The sequence below is a fragment of the Pipra filicauda genome, unplaced genomic scaffold, assembly GCF_003945595.2.
Source record: "Pipra filicauda isolate LSUMZ 115617 unplaced genomic scaffold, ASM394559v2 scaffold590_size258242_pilon, whole genome shotgun sequence".
NCBI classification, from domain to species: Eukaryota; Metazoa; Chordata; class Aves; order Passeriformes; family Pipridae; genus Pipra; species Pipra filicauda.
In genome coordinates this window covers 87,076-106,071 of record NW_024104743.1, presented here as the reverse complement: position 1 = coordinate 106,071, position 18,996 = coordinate 87,076, and the positions used below count along the sequence as shown (strand labels likewise).

General features: G+C 39.4%; 1 protein-coding gene across 4 annotated transcripts in view; it reads left to right on the top strand.

Annotated features, from left to right (window-relative positions):
- The window catches only part of VPS13C (vacuolar protein sorting 13 homolog C), an 85,321-nt gene that overhangs the window by 58,965 nt on the left and 7,360 nt on the right, over positions 1-18,996 (top strand). For 3 of the 4 annotated variants that reach the window (XM_027712339.2, XM_039387831.1, XM_027712336.2), the window contains 15 exons: positions 1,649-1,884; positions 2,199-2,349; positions 3,361-3,501; positions 4,594-4,675; positions 4,800-4,869; positions 5,683-5,794; positions 6,716-6,829; positions 8,347-8,483; positions 8,728-8,809; positions 9,284-9,397; positions 9,648-9,723; positions 10,282-10,445; positions 11,683-11,728; positions 12,691-12,814; positions 13,473-13,587. In XM_027712339.2, the coding sequence (XP_027568140.2) occupies positions 1,649-1,884; positions 2,199-2,349; positions 3,361-3,501; positions 4,594-4,675; positions 4,800-4,869; positions 5,683-5,794; positions 6,716-6,829; positions 8,347-8,483; positions 8,728-8,809; positions 9,284-9,397; positions 9,648-9,723; positions 10,282-10,445; positions 11,683-11,728; positions 12,691-12,814; positions 13,473-13,587 (1,764 nt within the window). Of the gene's footprint in view, positions 1-1,648; positions 1,885-2,198; positions 2,350-3,360; positions 3,502-4,593; positions 4,676-4,799; positions 4,870-5,682; positions 5,795-6,715; positions 6,830-8,346; positions 8,484-8,727; positions 8,810-9,283; positions 9,398-9,647; positions 9,724-10,281; positions 10,446-11,682; positions 11,729-12,690; positions 12,815-13,472; positions 13,588-14,388; positions 18,858-18,996 lie in introns of those variants that run through there. The other variant, XM_027712340.2, reaches the window with a different exon arrangement.

The following is an 18,996-nucleotide window of genomic DNA, read 5'->3' as shown; positions in this document are numbered from 1 at the left end:
TGAACCAAGCTAGGACTGTTACAAGGTTAAAACTACCTGGCAGAAAGCTTCCTCAGTAACTTCACATCTGTCTTGTCTTGTAAGAGGCCTTTGAGCCTCCTGTCAAGCAGCAAGATTTTGGATGTTTAGATTAATATATTCAGAGGATCAGACACAAACTGCAGCTTGCATTTGCTCTGGTTTTTGTGAATATGGAAGAAGGAGCATCAAGTGTAGGAGCTGTGGAAGTATCTAAAGGGTAGAGAGGATGAATAATTCACCAGTTTTCCAGCAGTGCTGCATTTGCCTTAAGTATCTCCCTAAAGATGGAGAAAACCCCCACTGTTGTGACTCTCACTTCCTGTGGGAAATGCTTGTATGGAGCAGAGAATTCTGAATTGCTCCCTGAGAGCTATTTCCATGTTTGTAACTCAGGCAGAACTAAAACAGGAGAACGTGTGAAGTGGGGGCAAACTAATAATAATGACCAAGATGGAAAATGACTGAGAGAAACAGGGACAGTAGAACTGTAAGCAGAGGTAATTCTGGGATAAGACAGAGCAAGTGTTTTGTTGGAGAATGGGAAGCAAACATTCATGGAGGAAGGTTTTTCTCACTTAACTGGATTGTGGGCTAAATGAAGTCCTATGTGCCTGTCTCTAAATAGCTGCCTGCTTGCACCTTACACTAAAATCTGAATTCTTCAGAGGTTGTTTTTCTGTTGACTGGGCACAGTTAAGAAAATTAAAAAGGGTTAGTAGCTAAAAGGAGGGACAGGAAAGTAAGTTCTTGTTTCATTTTTGCTGGGAATGGGTTTAATTTCACTCAACTGAACTCAGTTAACCACATCCAGTCAGCTTTACTGTATAAACACTTTTTTGGGTCAATTTTTTTACATTTAAAATGTTTTGACTTTGAAACTGATTTCCTTACTGTATAATTATGTTTACATTTATGATTATTTGGGGCTTTTGAGAAAAGGGCTTCAATTATCTTAATTTTGCCTCACAAATTAAAAAATAAGGAATATCTGCATTTGAAGTGCAGAGATCCTAATAGTTGTCTGGTTTTGCTGTTTTGTGGTTTGTAATTTATTGCCTTCTTTCCCATTACCTTTTGTGTTGCTGTGAAGGCCTTTGTTTCCTAATGATTTCCAGTATTATTCTAAACCACAAATATTGCTGGAATGTTTAGTTTACAAAAGGGGGAAAAAGCCCCTCCTTTCCTTTATTACATACTAGTGCTATGGCATTATGTTTTAGTTGATAGCTTGTATTGTTAGCTCTAGTAATTCTTTGTGTAATTAGTGATTCATCTTTATTAACTTCATGTCACTGATGTTTGTGATAACTCACAAGGAAATAAAGAATAGCAAATATTTGAAGCCAAAGCGCCCTGAGTTTTCGGAGTGGAAAGCCAGAAGATTTTTGCAATTAATTTTAGCAATTTTTGTTGTGAAAAGTAACACTTAAATTCCAAACTGGAATATCCCAACCTCCAGCTTGTTTTCAGTGTTTGGATTCGAGCTGCAGCCGAATCACCATGAGGCAGTAAAGCAAACAAAGCAGGAGAACACTGAGTTCTGCTTTGTGTGTGTCTGTAAACTTGCTTGGAACATACAGCAGCAGCATGGATTTACTCATTAATATCCTTTCTTCCCCCAATGCAGGATGACTGTGGGCAGTTCCCTTACAATGCCAACACTCAGATCCACTGGGTGTCCTTCCTGGATGGGCGGCAGCGGGTGCTGCTCTTCACTGATGATGTTGCTTTGGTCTCTAAAGCACGACAAGCAGAGGAGCTGGAGCAACCTGACCAAGAAATAAACCTCTCAATCCATGGCCTTGGGCTTTCTCTAGTTAACAATGAAAATAAAAAAGAAATCTCTTACATAGGAATTACTAGGTACTGCACGGGGAAGTCTAAACACTCCTTTGAAAAATCAAAATTTGACAGCTTACTATAATTTTTATACTAGAGTTGAAAGGGACATATTTCAAATTTAATTAGGTGGAACCTTTTTAATTAAAGATAAGGTTTTTGCCTTTACCCCTGTTGTGAAATTAGAACCAATAGGATTTAACTGCCTCCTTTTTTAGCTTATATTAGAGAAATAATTTTTTTGATCCTGAGAAATTAGAATAATATATTTTACATTGTTTGCATGCACAAGAAAGGTATAAGGCCTCAAATTGTTAACCTTGTTATTTGTCTTGCAGTTCTGGTGTTGTTTGGGAAAGGAAACCAAGGCACAAGTGGAAACCATTTAATCAAAAGCAAATAAACCTGTTGGAACAAGCCTATCAGAAATATCTCTCAAAAACAGCTTTCCAAGGTCCTGGTTGGCATAAACTGGACAGCAACACTGAGGTATGTTTGGAGTTTAAGTGTTTGCAGAACATGTGCAACAGCTAAAACAGATTTCTGCTTTGCTAAGTAAGGATAGATGCTGTTTTAGGAGAAATAGAACCAGAAAGCAATCTTTTTAATTGAATAGTCACACATTTTACACAGTACAGTGTTTCTGTACTGTGGTGATACTGAGGCAATATTGAGGCATTATCCAGACTTGTATTATGAAGCAAAAATCTCCAAGAATTTTGTTTTTTTGTGGTATGTGCATGTTAGTTGTGAATCTTATATTCACATTGAGGTACCTTAAATTCTTTGTAGAAACCTTAGTTTTATCTTCTTAGTAAGATGCAGTTTCCATTGCTTGAGATGGTAAAGGAGCCTGTGGTGTTCAGAATCTGGAAATTAATTCACTTACCTGAGCTCTCTCAGGCATTAGTTGTCCATACCTGTGTTCCATGCATAAACTTAATGTGTTTGAAAGGTCGAGTTCAACACAGGCATTTTATGGTACCATAATCAGCCTTGTTTTCTGTATCATCCTTTCATTTGCAAAACATGCACATCCCCTCAGCTGTGAACACTGCGGTTTTGCACATGGCAGTGGTGCATTTATAGTACATGGTATCAAACCTTGTATCTGTCATTATATTTGTCTCCAAATAAAGGAGAGCTTTTTCTTTCTTCGTGTTTCAGGATCAGGTTAAAAGCATCAGCTGGGAAAGTAATGAGCTGTGTGTGAATATCTGTAATTATCCAGTGTAATATAGAACTCAGGAAGAAACAGTTACTAAGGTGGCACAGAGGTTTCTGTTTGGGGCAACTAAAGCTACAATTTAATGTCTTTATCAGACTGACTTTTGGGTTTTTGTTCCTTTCCATGCAGAGAATGTGTGGAGTAATTCAGTAGCCATGTGATCAGATCAGGAAATAAGGAAACCCACAGGTTTTATTTGCTGGTCTGTTTACAGGGACAGAACATTTGGTTATCTCTCAGTCTGCATTAGCTCTGCTTTCTTACATTTCCAGGTGAACTTCAGTAAGTTTCCCATGGAAATGCGTCTCCCGGTCAGGTGCAGCATCCGCCGGAACTTCCTGTCGGGAATTCAGGTGGAATTCAAACAGTCCCCTCACCAGAGGAGCTTACGGGCCCAGCTCTACTGGCTGCAGGTACCGCCCTCCCTCCTGGCTGGGCACTGGGCAGGTGTTACAACCCACCCCAGAAAAAGGGGGGGTAACCCAGGTTCTTATCAATAGTTCCCTTGGGGTGGATTAGAGTGAAACGACACTGAATAATCAGTGTCTGAAAACATATCTAGGTAGGGTTCATTTTAACACTTTTGTTTGAACAGGTATGTCAGCATTTTGGATGTTGTCATCTATATCATCTATCACAGGGATAACCCCTGGGGGGAAAATGCATAAGGGAGAGAAAGGAAAGCCAGGATAAGGGTAAGGAGAGTAAGGGAAAGCAAAGCTGAGAGTGGAAGGCTGTCTATAGTCACCACCCACGGGGTCCAGCAATGGGACTTGGGAGTTGCAGCTTCCATGTCCGTGAGTTGAGGTGTGGCCTTGGTCCATTGGGGGTGAAGGAGGGAAGCCCCCACACTCCAAGAAGTTATGAGTTATTATATCCATGGTTAGTGTCCCAGGCCATGCCACGAGCCCCCAACATCTCCTGGGTCTGTGCTGAGTTCCCGTGAGGGGTCTGGCAAAAGGGTTTTTCCTGCCTTTCAAGATGGGCAGAGGGGGAGGGATGGGCTTTGATGGGCCATCGGAGGTGTAATGCAAGAGTCCTGCAGAAGCCTGCAGAAGTCCCTTGGCAATCCTGGAATGCATAAATCATTAACCATTTCAGTCTCTGACAGCAGGCCCATGAGGGCTTTGGTTTTATCCATGTCTGTGCAGCAGTATCTCCACTGCATGTGGTGCTCAGAGCAGCAGCTTGGTTTTGCTTTTGGCTGAAGGCAGTTTTCACTGTTCCAGTCAGTGTGTGCCCTCAGTGCAGCCCCTGGGAGTCTCCATGGGTGTGACCCTCTGGAAGCATTCCTTGTACAACACTTCCCACCATCTGACCTTTTATAACTAATGGATACCATTCCACAATAAAATGAGAGCAATCCTTTTACTCTGCCCTCCTTCCCCCCAAATAAGGATGACATTCTTCTTGAATACAGTCTCAAGTTTCTCAAGCCTTCTAAAATGGGAATTGTGTTTATGGTGTCACTAAAATATTCCTGTAATGATGCCATAATGTTTTAGGTTGATAATCAGTTACCAGGATCCATGTTTCCTGTTGTGTTCCACCCTGTACTCCCTCCCAAGTCGATTGCTTTGGATTCAGGTAAGGGAAAGCCTTATCAGATTTATTATAAATTTGATAGATGGTAATATCAGATTTATTCAGCCAAGTAACAACTTGGCAATTTGTTTTTGGCATATCCTTAACTTTTTTTTTTTCTGTTTAGAACCAAAACCCTTCATTGACATCAGTGTCATCACTAGATTCAACGAATACAGCAAAGTGCTGCAATTCAAGTGAGTTTAACAGCGTGGTGTAACACAATTGTAGGGATTTAATATATTTTAAATCTATTTTAGAAGGGAACTTTGCTCTACAGTTTATGTTCTCCTATGCAAACAACTCTTGACTTTTGGCTGGATTTTTAAATGTCCTGTGAAAAAACATTGTTCTGAAAGGAACTTGTTTTTAGAAAATAGGGGCTGACCACATGATGGGGCTGTTATGCAAATTCTTCAGTAATCAGAATTATGTCCATCTGGTACTACAGTACCAGGGTTGTGTGTCTGCCTGTTTGTACAGTGCTGGTGTTTGGTGCTCTAACAACAAATGACTTAATGTGTCTCAGAACAGTGTAAAATGTTCTTTAGTGAATATGTCTATGTCTGGAGTTTTTGCACTAAAAATGAGACAAAAACATTATACTGATGGTTTCTAATGCAAATATCTCTACCCAGCCAGTGTGGGTGTAATATTTGAGGACGGTGAATTTTAATAAAATAAATGTTCAATAATATGACTTGAAGAGAGGCACTTGGATAAGAGGAAGAAAAGTGTTGTTCAGGTTATGTTATCCATGAAGGACCTGGAACTGTAATGTGGGAATGTAGGAATTATTAGGTGGTGGTTTTGAGGTAAATTTTGAAAGTATTAGGGTTGAATAACCTACAGTAATATAGGTTTGTGTGGTCAATAAGCATTTCTGAGTGTACACTGACAGTTGATACTGTAGATGGTGAATCTTGCAAAGCTTCGGTTCTGTAGGGCAAGCAGGTGATATTTCAGTTAAAATTCTCCAAGTATGCACATGTTTGGTGTTCTTATTTTAGGTACTTCATGGTTCTTATCCAGGAAATGGCTCTGAAAATTGATCAGGGATTTTTAGGAGCACTTAGTGAACTTTTCACTCCATCTACAGACCCCGAAGCTGAAAGACAAAGGGTAATGTATGAGGAAAATTGATTTTTGCTGGAACAGGGCCTTCCTGGTTTTAGTGTTGCAATTTCCTGAAAATTTCCATTTAAATAAGGGAATATTGCATTTCACAAATGTGAATTAAGGGACATAATAAGATGGTTTTCAATTAGTATTGGTATTTCTGTTAAACATTGGCTGTGCCCATGACTGAATGACAAGTTTGAGTAACTGAGTTTGAGTGTGTGTAGCTGTTTTCTGCTCTTTTAATGTTTCATTAATGGATGACACAAAGGTTTTAATTGTGACTACAGAGTGTTAAGGGTGTATGAGAAATAAGGGCAGATTTTACAGAGTGGGCTTGTATTTGTCTGTTAGTCTACAGTGTCTTGTCTTTAGAGAGTAGAAGGAATAGATTTTTCACAGCTCTAAATAAAATCTTATATAGGTGGACCCTCAGGTCCCATTTTGTTCTGCTGGACATAGAAGAGTCTTTTTTACAAGTTTCTTTTTCTTAGGAATTATATTTTCAGATGTTCTGTATAAAAATTGTAGTTTTGTGAGGAAATAAAAAATACCATGAAGAACCTATGGAATTGATACCTTGAATGACTGAGGAATTTAAGTGAATATCAGTATAATAGAAAATGAAAAAATGACCCAGAAATTGTTGAATTGCTGTGTATGTGGGGAGGGGGTTTTTTTGTTTTTGTGGGGTTGTGGTGTGGTTTTTTTGTGTCGTTGGTTTGGGGGTTTTTTTGTTTACCCTGGATACAAGAAATACATTAATACAGTTATATTTAAGTAATTAACTGTATTTGACTATGATTGTTATTTCTACTCTCTCTATATATGACATATATTTAGATATATGATTAATTACATTATGTATATGCTGATGAGATTAACTTTCTTTTTTTCCTTTTCATTTTTAAATGACAATACCAGTCTAAATTAATTCAGCAGGATGTGGATGCACTTAACACTGAGCTGATGGAGTCTTCCCTGACAGACCTGTCCATGCTCAGCTTCTTTGAACATTTCCATATTTCTCCAATTAAGGTATGCTATAGAGAGATATTTGGTTAATACAACACCTGATATTAATCATCTCTTAATTCCTTATAGTAAATACATCCCTGGTGGGGGTTTTGTCCTCTAGAATTTAATACTTTGTTGGAAAACTTGCTTTGTCACCCATGAGTACAAACAGACTCTTAACCATCACGAAGTGGGAGAGTCAATGTGATAATGAAAGCCAGATAAGATATTGGCCTGGAAGTGCCCAAGTAATGTATCAGAAACTGTTACAAAATACACTTCCATGGCTTGTCTTCATGTCTCTCTTGAAGCAGTGAGATTTTTTGAAGGAAGAGAAGAAAGATCATCAGTAATTAGACATTATCCTGAATTAGCAGAATTCTCCTCTCAGCCTATCAGATTGAATAAGAATTTAGAGGGGAAAATTTACTTACTTTCCTTTCCTTTTCTCACATAAACCCTAATTTCAGGTTTTTAGTAATTTCATTAGGTGTCTGTTAGGATGCTCTTAGATTCTTGGATTTTTTTTCTCATATGACTGTGCTTATAAACTTAGAAGAGAATGGTGGAGCCAGGGAAAGCATTGGGAGCAACAAGACATTTGTGGTATTTAAACATTATCCTCTGCCCAGTCTGGCTAAAGCTGTTGAAGAAACAGTAAGAACTTCTAAGTTTCTTTTACATCTTTATTTGAAATGTCAGACAAGCTGCTTGTTAACTACAGGAAGGGGCTTCTTTTTCTCTCCTAGTTTTTTTCACCTAACTTCAGTAGACTTATCTTGATATTTGAAACCACTGGATAGTGGGAAGACTGTGAAAATTGGGAATCTTGAAGCAGTTAAATCATACAGGTTAACTGCTGTGCCCTCTGGTGAGTGACTAGAAGGGACAATATTGGTTATGGTGATGAACAAGGGAAGAGGAAAATAGTTTTCTGTTGCCCTTTCCACTCTTAAGAAAAGTGTGTGAGTATTTTTGTCTTACCAACACTAAAAAAATTTTGTATTTTACAGTGTCAAAGACAGTTCAAAGCTCATGTTTCCTCCAAAGAGTGACTAGTTGCAAAAATACACACAAGCTAGTAAAGTAAAATCAATTTAAATTTTACTTAAGTAAATCAATTTAAATTTTACTTAAGTAAATCAATTTAAATTTTACTTAAGTAAATCAATTTAAATTTTACTTAAGTAAATCAATTTAAATTTTACTTAAGTAAATCAATTTAATTTTTAACTCATGGTTTACACAGAGGTTTACTGTGTAAAATTAAACTTCTCGGGCAATTGGACACTCCTCTGCATGGGAATATGACTACATACCTATGTTAAATATAAATAGGTACCTATATTATCAAATTAATACCAATGTGAGCACAAGCATGTTTGTTGAAATTGCACATTTTGTCAGAGAGTCAAAATACACTTACCACTCTTTCACCACTGATTTTTTTGCATATGCACCACAAAATTTGTCTACTGTGGTTTGGGGTTTTTGTTTTGGTCTTGATTTGTCTTGTTTTACTAATTTTATCTTGCCAGTTGCATTTGAGTTTGTCTCTGGCTTCTGGTGGAGAAGCATCAGATAAGGGGGAAGACATGATAGCCATCCATTCCCTGAATTTGCTGTTGAAAAGCATTGGAGCCACTCTGACAGACGTGGATGATGTTATTTTCAAGTAAGATAATAAAATTGCTGGATTTTTTTTTAATACTTTGACTAAAGCTACTCTACACTTAATGATTGGATGCATGGTAAACTTTGCTGACTGACTCAGGTGTAAGTTTATACAGCCTTAAGGGAAAGGGAGGAATGGAGGGATAATGGGTTTGGGATCCTTTTTAAGAGAACTGGGCTTCAGGATTATCTGAAGGAATTGAAGGAGGAAGGGTATCTATAATGTGTGATTACTTGTCTTTCAGACTTGCTTTCTTTGAGATTAAATACCAGTTCTACAAGAGAGATCAACTGATGAAGAGAGTTGTTAGACATTACAGTGAACAAGTAAGTTGATTTAGTCAAGTCTTTTGTAAAATTTTGAGTATGTGCTTTAGAGAATGTAGAAAATAGGAAAGAAAAGGTGAATACCTCTGAAAGCTGCTAATTTTTTATTTCATGGTGCTGGAGTAGGGATCTGGTGACACAGTTACGAAAATGTGAACACAGAAGTGTCCTTATATGTGTTTTAAAATTTTTTAAATTATTCCTTCTGTTCTTTTTATGTTTGCCTTTCTTCAGTAATAGTTGTAATAGTAATAGTAAAAGTAAATGTAATAGTTCAGTAATATTAGTTGTCTGTACATATAATACATCATTTGCCTAAGCCTATCTTCATTCTAGTAGGAACACTTGAGTATTCTAACACCTTCCTTGGGTGGTAAATTAAAGAATGTACCAGCTTTGGGTTCTGCTGTGAACTGTGCGTAACAACAGCTCGTAAATTGGGGTTTGCCTTTTTTTCCTCTCCCCACTATTTAGTTCCTGAAACAGATGTATGTCCTTGTGCTTGGATTAGATGTTCTTGGAAATCCATTTGGCTTAATCAGAGGCTTGTCTGAGGGAGTGGAAGCTTTCTTTTATGAGCCATTCCAGGTATGACTCCCTGATTCTTTAACTGAGTATTTATAGTAGGCTAATAGAATATACTGGTAGGGCTGTAGCTTTGCTGTCACTGTACTCCACACCCTGAACAGGTAAGAAAGTAATGTTTTTAATGTTAATTTTAAAGAAATGACATAATCATGTGGCCTTACTTGCATCAGTGTAAAGGAGTGGCTAGTTATTCTTGAAACAGATGAATCAAGGCATAGTTTTTGCTGTTTCTAATAAACTTCATTTTTAGGGTGCTGTTCAAGGACCTGAAGAATTTGCTGAAGGCTTTGTGATTGGTGTTAGGAGTCTCCTTGGCCACACAGTGGGTATGTTACTGCTTTGATAAATACCTCCATGGTATTTCCCTGATGAGTATTTAAGTTTGTCACACTGTGGTCAGTATTTGTGATGTGGATCATTCACACCTAATTTACCTGAGACTGTCTAAATGTCTGCTTTGTAGGCTGAGCAACCAAACTGAGAAACATTGAATATGTAACTGAATTAGTAACATGCTGTGGATGAATAAGAAACAGAATTCTAATGGACCTAAAATGTCTGGAGGAGCCTGAGAAGTGTTTTTAAGACCGGCTACTGTTACAATTACCTTAGGTTTTTATTCAGCTGTGTCTTACAGTAATTAGAGAAAATATTATTTCATTCAATATGTTATGTAACATGTAGTGAACTGATGTAAGAGTTCCCTTTTTCTGGGTATATGGACTTCAGAGCAGATCCTGGAGTCTTCTCATGGACAACCTGTGGGATTTGCTCTGTGTAAATTCATCATATCTAAACTATGAAGGGGATTTGCTGTGAACTTCTCGTGTGCTGTCTGCTGTTAAGCTGTGCAAGAACTCCTCCTGTCTGCCCTGTTCCCTCAGGTGGTGCAGCAGGGGTGGTGTCCAGGATCACTGGCACTGTTGGAAAAGGCCTGGCTGCCATTACTCTGGATGAAGAATTCCAGCAGAAAAGGAGAGAGGAAATGGGTCGGCAGCCAAAGGACTTTGGGGAGAGCCTGGCCAAGGGAGGAAAAGGCTTGTTACGGGTATGAGCTTGGAGAGGGGGGTGTGATGGGCCAGCCTGTAATCCAAGCTGGAAAATACGTGCAAGGAGGTCTGCTGCCTTCTCTGTCAGCTCACGAGCTGAACGGGAGAGGCAAACAGGCAGTGCTTTGGAGCAGCCTCAGGGGAGTGTTTGAGCTCATGTTTCTGGTCAGGGGAACTGAGGCTGGGGTCTGGGAAAGGAAAAGTGTAGGAAGTGACACTGAGTGCTCCTGTGCATTATATAAATAAACAGTTACTTGTGTGCAACCAATGTGTGAGGTAATTAAAGTACCTGGGCCCTTACCTGACCTTGCAGTCAATTCTGTCATTCCAGTCAGCTGGCTGTGAACTGTAGTAGAAATTACTTTCTCTATGCTGAGGTCGTACAAAACTGCTGCATTTTCTTGACTTTAAGGAATGGGAGCATGAAGCAAGTATATGTATAGAAGTATAAGCAAGAATATGTATAAAAGTAAGTACTACATTAGGTTGGAGATATTTTTTTTCTGTAAGAGAAGCTGTGCAATCACTGTATTTTTTGGTTATCTGAAATTGGGAGCCTTTTCTGGTTGCTGAAAGATCACTTCTATTTCTCTCTGTGAGAAAAACCTCACATAAACAGTGACTGAGAGGGTCTGTATTTTATGACTGCAAATTAAGTCTTGTAATAATTTCCATCACACTCCATTCCAAATAAAAACAGTCAATTTATCTCTAAGTAATTATTAAATAGTAAACATTGTGGAGTTGATTCTGATACTGTTTCTAAGATATTGGAAGTTACCTCAGGGCATTTTCATTCATCTGCCTTAGTGTCTTTCAACGACTTGACCTTTCCAGTCTTGTGGAGAGTTATTTGCTGTTAATTTACCTTGCCCTAATTGGTATCACTTACTCATGACTGGGAATTCTGGCAGCTTCCTCTTAGTAGTGAAAGGGAAATAATTACTTAATTGTTGCAAGGCTGCTGATTACCATACAACAGATTTATTAGTCCTGCCAGCATAAATGTTTCTTCAACTGGTTCAGATTTTCCCCCTCTCTACTTTCCCTCAGTTATAATTTTCTTAAAAATATAAAGTCAAAGAAAGAAACAAAGCCAAAACCCCAAACACACAGTGTTTCTGATCCTGAACTTTATAAAGTTTTAAAATGAAGTATGTGAGACAGCTGGTTGGCCAGTTGGACTTACAGCATTCCAGTTCCTAAGTGGGAACTTTATTCTCTTCTTTGTTTTAGGGTGTTGTTGGAGGTGTGACAGGCATAATCACTAAACCAGTGGAAGGTAAGCACTAGGGCTGCACTGCACTGCAGTCCTTTACAATTTATTTTGTAATTTTAAGAAATGTCAATCTAAGTGTAGTGATGCTAAGGCATAGCAAGATTTATATTTCTAATTATGATTTCCTCAAATATCTTTATTATTGGCTTACCACCTTTTCAACCTTTGTATGAGTCAAGGAATGGTTTGTGCTCATGATGTATTTTGTTAGGGCTGCTGTAGTACCCAATTTATTGTTTAAAGCCAGAATAAAGATACTAAAAATAATAAAATAAATTAAAATTTTTTGGGACTCCAAAAGTTGGAAAAATCTTAAAAAGCAAATTTGGTTTTATGACTGAAATTGGTATTTATTCCTGTTACTTCATCAGTATGGTAGATAATGAATATTATCCAAGATAAAATGCCTCTTACTAATCTCCAGGTCACAGAGATTTCAGTATTGGGAGTCAGTGTTGTATTTTACAGCTTTTGGGTGATACTTTGGTGTGTATCTCACTGGTGGATGAACACACATGCTTTCTAAACCTCTTTTGGCTCTTCCATAGTTATGTATCACCAGAGACATGTAATTTTCATATAGGAGTAGTTATCTTCCATTATATTTGTGCATCTGACTGTCCTCAGAGTATTTGTTACTGTCAACCTGTAAGAACTGATCTCTTGGCCTACAGTCCAGACTGAAAGTGTGAGAGGGAGAATCTTGTGAGCATCTCAGTTCTGCTGCCTTTGGAGCCTGGGGAGGTATTTAGTGAACAGTGATGTGTCTGAACAGACCGGGAAGCACCGTGTGACTTTCCATGGACAGCTTTTTGTCCAGGTGGATCGTGTGGAATCAGTGGCTGTGGGCTGTTCCAATACAAACCACTCCTCGTGCAGCCTGGAGCAGCAATGGCTTAATTGTGTGCTTAATGTCTTCAGGGTCACTAAAACTATTTCTTTTCTTTGTTCCCTTTCTTTTACAGGGGCTAAAAAAGAAGGAGCAGCTGGATTCTTCAAAGGGATTGGGAAGGGGCTGGTGGGAGTGGTGGCCCGGCCGACCGGAGGCATCGTGGACATGGCCAGCAGCACCTTCCAGGGCATCCAGAGGTACAGGGGCAAGGGCAGGGTTAAAGTACTCCCCTGATGTTGGGTACCAGGGGGTAAACTGGTCCAGTAGTGCCAAACAATTACTGGTGTTAAGTACAATGTGCAGAAGATTTGTGAGGTTGAGAAATGTCTTGCAACCCGTAATGAATGTCTTTTATAAGGATCCTGAAATTGCTGCTTCAGTGTTGTAGTTCAGGTAGACAATAACTAATCACTTTTCTCCTTTTACTCCCTCCCCTGATGGGAAAGTAATTTAAAGATCTTGTGTAAATTTTACTTTTGTGTATTATTTAGTGCAAATACCTAAATGTCATTTAAACTTACTGTAAAATATTAGACCATTGAAATTTTCGGAGTAAAAATTCCCAGTTAGAAATTTGGTCAGCAGGAGCTTCTTGTGTTTTAAGGGGACTTTTGGGTAGTGTGTTTAATATACTTGAGAACCCTCAGTAAATTATCTGCAGTTGGGAGTAACCTTCTCCAAATTGTTCTGTAGCTGTTCAATTGGCTGATGCTACTTTTGATTTATTATTAGCAGCGTGTCTTTGCATCCGGAGGGTACCCAGGGGGTGTCAGTGGGCTATGTGGCAAGGGATATATTGGGGAAACTCAGAAATGTGTTCAGTTGACCAGAATACTGTTGCACTGTCCATGGCAGGGTGGCAGAATCCACTGAAGAAGTGTCCAACCTGCGTCCCCCACGGCTCATCCGGGAGGACGGCATCATCCGGCCCTACGACAGGGTGGAAGCTGAGGGCTATGATTTGTTTGAGGTATGGCTCGTGTTGTAAATCCAGCTAAAACTCTCTAACCCTCAAGGTTCCCTAAAGAGAAGTTGTAAACAAGCTGCCAGGGATGTGTGGCAGTCATTAACTGTAGGAAAAATTTGCCCCAGCCTGTTCCATAAGGCAGACCTGGACAGCAGAGAAAACCCAGTGCTTGGAGCTGAATGCAGAAAGGAAACTGCAGCATTGCTGTTTTATGGTCTGTAATCACTTATCTCATGCTCTGGAAGGGGGTAGTGGGATGAAGAATTATTAGGATTAAGATTTGAATATCTGGAAACAAAAACGTTCTGATACTCAGTTCTAATTTTTGGCATAATCACAAAGCTGAGGTTGGATTACAAACTAAGCAACTTTTAAAAAAGATTAATAGAGCTTGAATGGTTTGGTCGTATCAGCAGTTGAAAAAACTGCATGAATTCTCAAAATACCCCTTTTTGGTTTTTCCTTATGCTGTTCACAATAGCAATCTGTCATAGCTACAGGCGTGTGTGGACGCTTAGCCTGCTCCCTCAGATGGATGTGGCTGACATATGGAGCAGGAATAACAGTAGTTTTCCAGTCCTGGATAGTCAGAATCTGGTTCCTTTGTATTTCAGGCTTCATGCTCTTAAAACTTACCTTAAAATGCGTATTTTGTTGCTAAAAGAGTAAAATAACTGTCTACATTCACATTTTAAGACCAAAACTTGCATATTTGCTACTTGCTTCTAGGTGGTCTTTTAATCTCAATTTCCTGCTGTATTTCTAATGTTTGTTTTCTTTCTCCTTCTCTCCTGGCACACGCAGCAAGAACTGGACTAATGGAGTAAACATTTTCCATATTTCTTCTCTATTTCTGTCATGGTCTTTTATCTGCCTTAAATATTTAAATTAAGGGCATGATTGCATTTAACATGTCCTCTCCCCTTCGTTCATATCTTTTCTGTGTAGCAGTTGAATAAAACAGTGTTTCATGTTGTCCAGACTAAGAAAACAAACTTGAATTACCATCTTCAGTAAGATTAGATGAGTGAGTAAGATGGGAGAGACGGGGAGGGTTTGTTTCCTGTATATTTGTTTTTCTAAGGATGCTTAGCTCCTTATGAACAGCAACAACAGAAGGCACTTGGAAAAAAAACTATGGGAGGTTAGATCCTGAGTTCATTTATTTATTTATTAGCATTCTGGTAGAGCCAGGGCTGTGGAATGAGGCAGAAGGCAACATTTTGTGCAAAATGTAAAATAGTGACATCGAATGGAATTCACTGCTGTGAAAGTGCTTCTGATTCCATGATCTAGAAATACTGTTTGCATATAAATGCTGAGAAAACTTGTACCTGTGGTTTCTGTGCTGTGCTGTGGGCCTGTCAGCTTTCCATCCTACCACCCACTAGGCCTTCAAGGTACTATTGCTGCTTCTTTATGGACATTTCTCAATTAAAACATGCAGCAGCTTAGTGGACTCTGGGTTTCATTCACGGAATCTTTTGGGGATTTGCTGTTCACCATAATGAAATAAGTGTAAACTTTCAGCTGTTAACATGAACTTACACGCACACATACACAGAGATACGTTTTAAAAAATCAATATATATCTATATATCTATTGCTAAATTAAGTGGTGCCATAAATTTCATTACTAATACAGCATCTTAGAAATGAGCAAGATGAGCTTAACAAGTTGTTGTCAGAGCAAATTTTTTGCCTGTCAGATGGGAAACAATGTTGAACAGAAACATCTCTGCTGCCAATGCCCTTTTAGTATTTAGTGGTCAATTCAAAATTGTTTAAAAAAAAAAATTTAGTTTTTTTTTTTTTTTTAACTGATTAAGTGTAATTAAGTTGTGATATACTGAGCAGGTCACATTTTGTCTTCTTGAGGTTTTTTTTTTATTTTTTTCAGTATATTTTTTACATCTAGAAAAAAGGAAAAGGTGGCACAATTAACACTGAAAACTGGATATTATGCAGTTCCTGCACATCTAGTATTTATATATTTCTTAGATCTAAATGGTGCAGATTGGAATGTATACTAACCAGGATACTAACTGTATAGTTCACTAAATATAGTTTGTTTCTTTCAAGAAGTCACTTAGTTGAATACAGGGGTTTTTTTAATTAATTATTTAAATTATTTAATTATTTTAATTGGTTATTATGCTAGAGGTGAGTCTTGGGAAGGTTTTGTTTTCTAATGTAAATTAGAAGCAAGAGGGGACAATGTCTTTACAGGAAATAGGGTATTTAACAGAAAGATGGGTCAGAAAGTCAGTTTTATGTGCATTTATGAGTTTAATCACAATAGGTACAAGTGCTGTTTATTTTTGGATGCAGTTTTGATCCTATGTTACAAGTAGTTTAACCAGAATCCCCACCCTCTCATCTGTTTTAACTACATTTAATGCATATGTCCCTTTAAAATCAACATGTGCTTCCAAGGCTGAAACCTTGCAAGGTTACCTGAAGCAATGGATGCCTCAATCCGGTGCTTGGATGGAAAAATGTTTAATTTAAATAGTTGTGTGTGAAATACAGGCACTGGTAGGCATTAGAGGAGCTTCTTAAAAGACAAGTTACTTTTTTCCACTGGTGAGTGGGTTTTAAGGCGCAGAACGAGGACAGGAGCCAGGTGGAGTAGATTGGTAAAGTTGTGTCCCCAGCTCCTTTTCCCAGGAGTGCTGGGTCTGATGGATCTGGGCTGGGGAGGGATGTGCTCAGCCCAGGCAGGGCCTGGCCGGTCACACTGGGCACCCTGCGGGCTCCTGCACAGGGACCGAGGAGGCTGGGGATGGTTAAAGGGCACTGGGGATGGTTAAAGGAGGCTGTGGTTGGTTAAAGGACCCTGTGGTTGGTTAAAGGGCACTGTGGTTGGTTAAAGGAGACTGTGGTTGGTTAAAGGACCCTGTGGTTGGTTAAAGGACCCTGTGGTTGGTTAAAGGACCCTGTGGATGGTTAAAGGGCTCTGTGGTTGGTTAAAGGGCACTGTGGTTGGTTAAAGGGCACTGTGGTTGGTTAAAGGACTCTGTGGTTGGTTAAAGGACTCTGTGGATGGTTAAAGGACCCTGTGGTTGGTTAAAGGACCCTGTGGTTGGTTAAAGGACCCTGTGGTTGGTTAAAGGGCACTGTGGTTGGTTAAAGGAGGCTGTGGTTGGTTAAAGGACTCTGTGGTTGGTTAAAGGACTCTGTGGTTGGTTAAAGGACCCTGTGGTTGGTTAAAGGGCTCTGTGGTTGGTTAAAGGACCCTGTGGTTGGTTAAAGGACTCTGTGGTTGGTTAAAGGACTCTGTGGTTGGTTAAAGGACCCTGTGGTTGGTTAAAGGGCACTGTGGTTGGTTAAAGGACTCTGTGGTTGGTTAAAGGACTCTGTGGTTGGTTAAAGGACCCTGTGGTTGGTTAAAGGGCACTGTGGTTGGTTAAAGGGCTCTGTGGTTGGTTAAAGGGCTCTGTGGTTGGTTAAAGGACCCTGTGGTTGGTTAAAGGGCACTGTGGTTGGTTAAAGGGCACTGTGGTTGGTTAAAGGACCCTGTGGTTGGTTAAAGGACCCTGTGGTTGGTTAAAGGGCACTGTGGTTGGTTAAAGGACCCTGTGGTTGGTTAAAGGACTCTGTGGTTGGTTAAAGGACTCTGTGGTTGGTTAAAGGACTCTGTGGTTGGTTAAAGGACTCTGTGGTTGGTTAAAGGACTCTGTGGTTGGTTAAAGGACCCTGTGGTTGGTTAAAGGACCCTGTGGTTGGTTAAAGGACTCTGTGGTTGGTTAAAGGACTCTGTGGTTGGTTAAAGGACTCTGTGGTTGGTTAAAGGACTCTGTGGATGGTTAAAGGACCCTGTGGTTGGTTAAAGGACCCTGTGGTTGGTTAAAGGACCCTGTGGTTGGTTAAAGGGCACTGTGGTTGGTTAAAGGACCCTGTGGTTGGTTAAACACGGATGCACAGCAGAGCTGCAGAACTCACAGGACAAACAGGGCACTTCTAGGAGAACTGTTGTCCAGTTCTCCTGAGCTTTAATCCCCGTGTGAGGAGTGTTTGCAGCTGAGGGGATGTGCTGGAGCGCGGCCTTTGTCCTGGTGGGCTTTGGCCTTGCTGTGGGAGGAGGCTCCTCTCCCCAGCTCTGCAGGGCTGACACGATGCACTCATCCATTATTCAGTGCCTGTGGCAGGACTTTGTTTCATTTCCCAGTTAAAGCTTTATAAAGAATGCAGAACACCTCATGAATAATTGAGGCAGGGTGCTGAGGCTGTTGTGTGGCAGAGAGCAGCACAGCCTATGCAGGGAGCTGCAGATTCTATTTCTGGTTGCCTCCCTGTTCTGCTGGGGAAATGTGCACCGGTTCTTTCACTGCCATGTAAAATAAGAATGACTTAACTTCTTCAAAGTGCTCTGGTGTGCTCATAAAAAGAACAGCTTTTGAGAAAGATGTCTGAATTTTAAGAGTGTGCAGATCCTGGAGTGATTTCCATCAAGTGCAGCCCCCTTTTTCCATAATGGCCCCACCATTGTGCTGGCATCTATCAGGTGGATTGGGAGTAGCTCTGGGAAATACTGCATCTTGCAGGCACAGCCCCCAGAGGGAACTCTTCCTTTAGTAACATATTGCATGGAAAATCTAAAAATACTACCGGGATTGTTTCTGAAGTGATGAGAAACAGGCTTGCTCTCCAAAGCTTTGAGCCTGAATAGAGAAACATGCTTATGAATAAATCTGTTTAAATATGTGGCATATCTAATTTCTTCATGTTCAACAGAAGGGTTCAGAATATAGATTGCAGCCTTTGAGTTCCAGTCTTCACATGCTGGTGGGTTTTCTATTTCTTAAACTTTTCACTTGTTTTTGAAACAACTGTGGTTCAGGTGTAAAATGGGAGTTCATATTTTCATTTTAGTAATGTCTTGCCATCTTTGTTCTAATGTCTTGAAGACACTTTGAGATGAGGAGTCTTGCTGGCATTTTTTTTTTCCCTTTCATGTGCATTGTACAGTTTCAGAAATTTTTAAGATGGTCAGAAAGGGATATTTTTTTATAGAAGGTGTCAACCCTATGGTTTTGATTGCTGAAAAATGCTGAATTAAAATGTATTTCAAAATTTCACATCACTAGAGAGCAAATCCAGGCAAACACTATGCTGTTGATTTCAGTCTTGAATATTCATCCTCTTTTAGGCTTAAAGGATTTTTGGGCTGTTTGTGATATATGATGATACTTTAAGACATTTGTTGAACTTGTAAATATATGAAAATAAAATGCAGATATAAATAAATGTTGAACCCTCTTTTAACTGAATCTTATGTAAGCTGATCTTTCAATTTTGGTTACTTAAACTACACAGAGTTCTTAGCCTGTATGGTTGACCACAGATAAATGTGGAGTCAAGTGGAACTCCTGTTGTCATCTTACCAGTTTTATGGGTCCAACTGTGGAA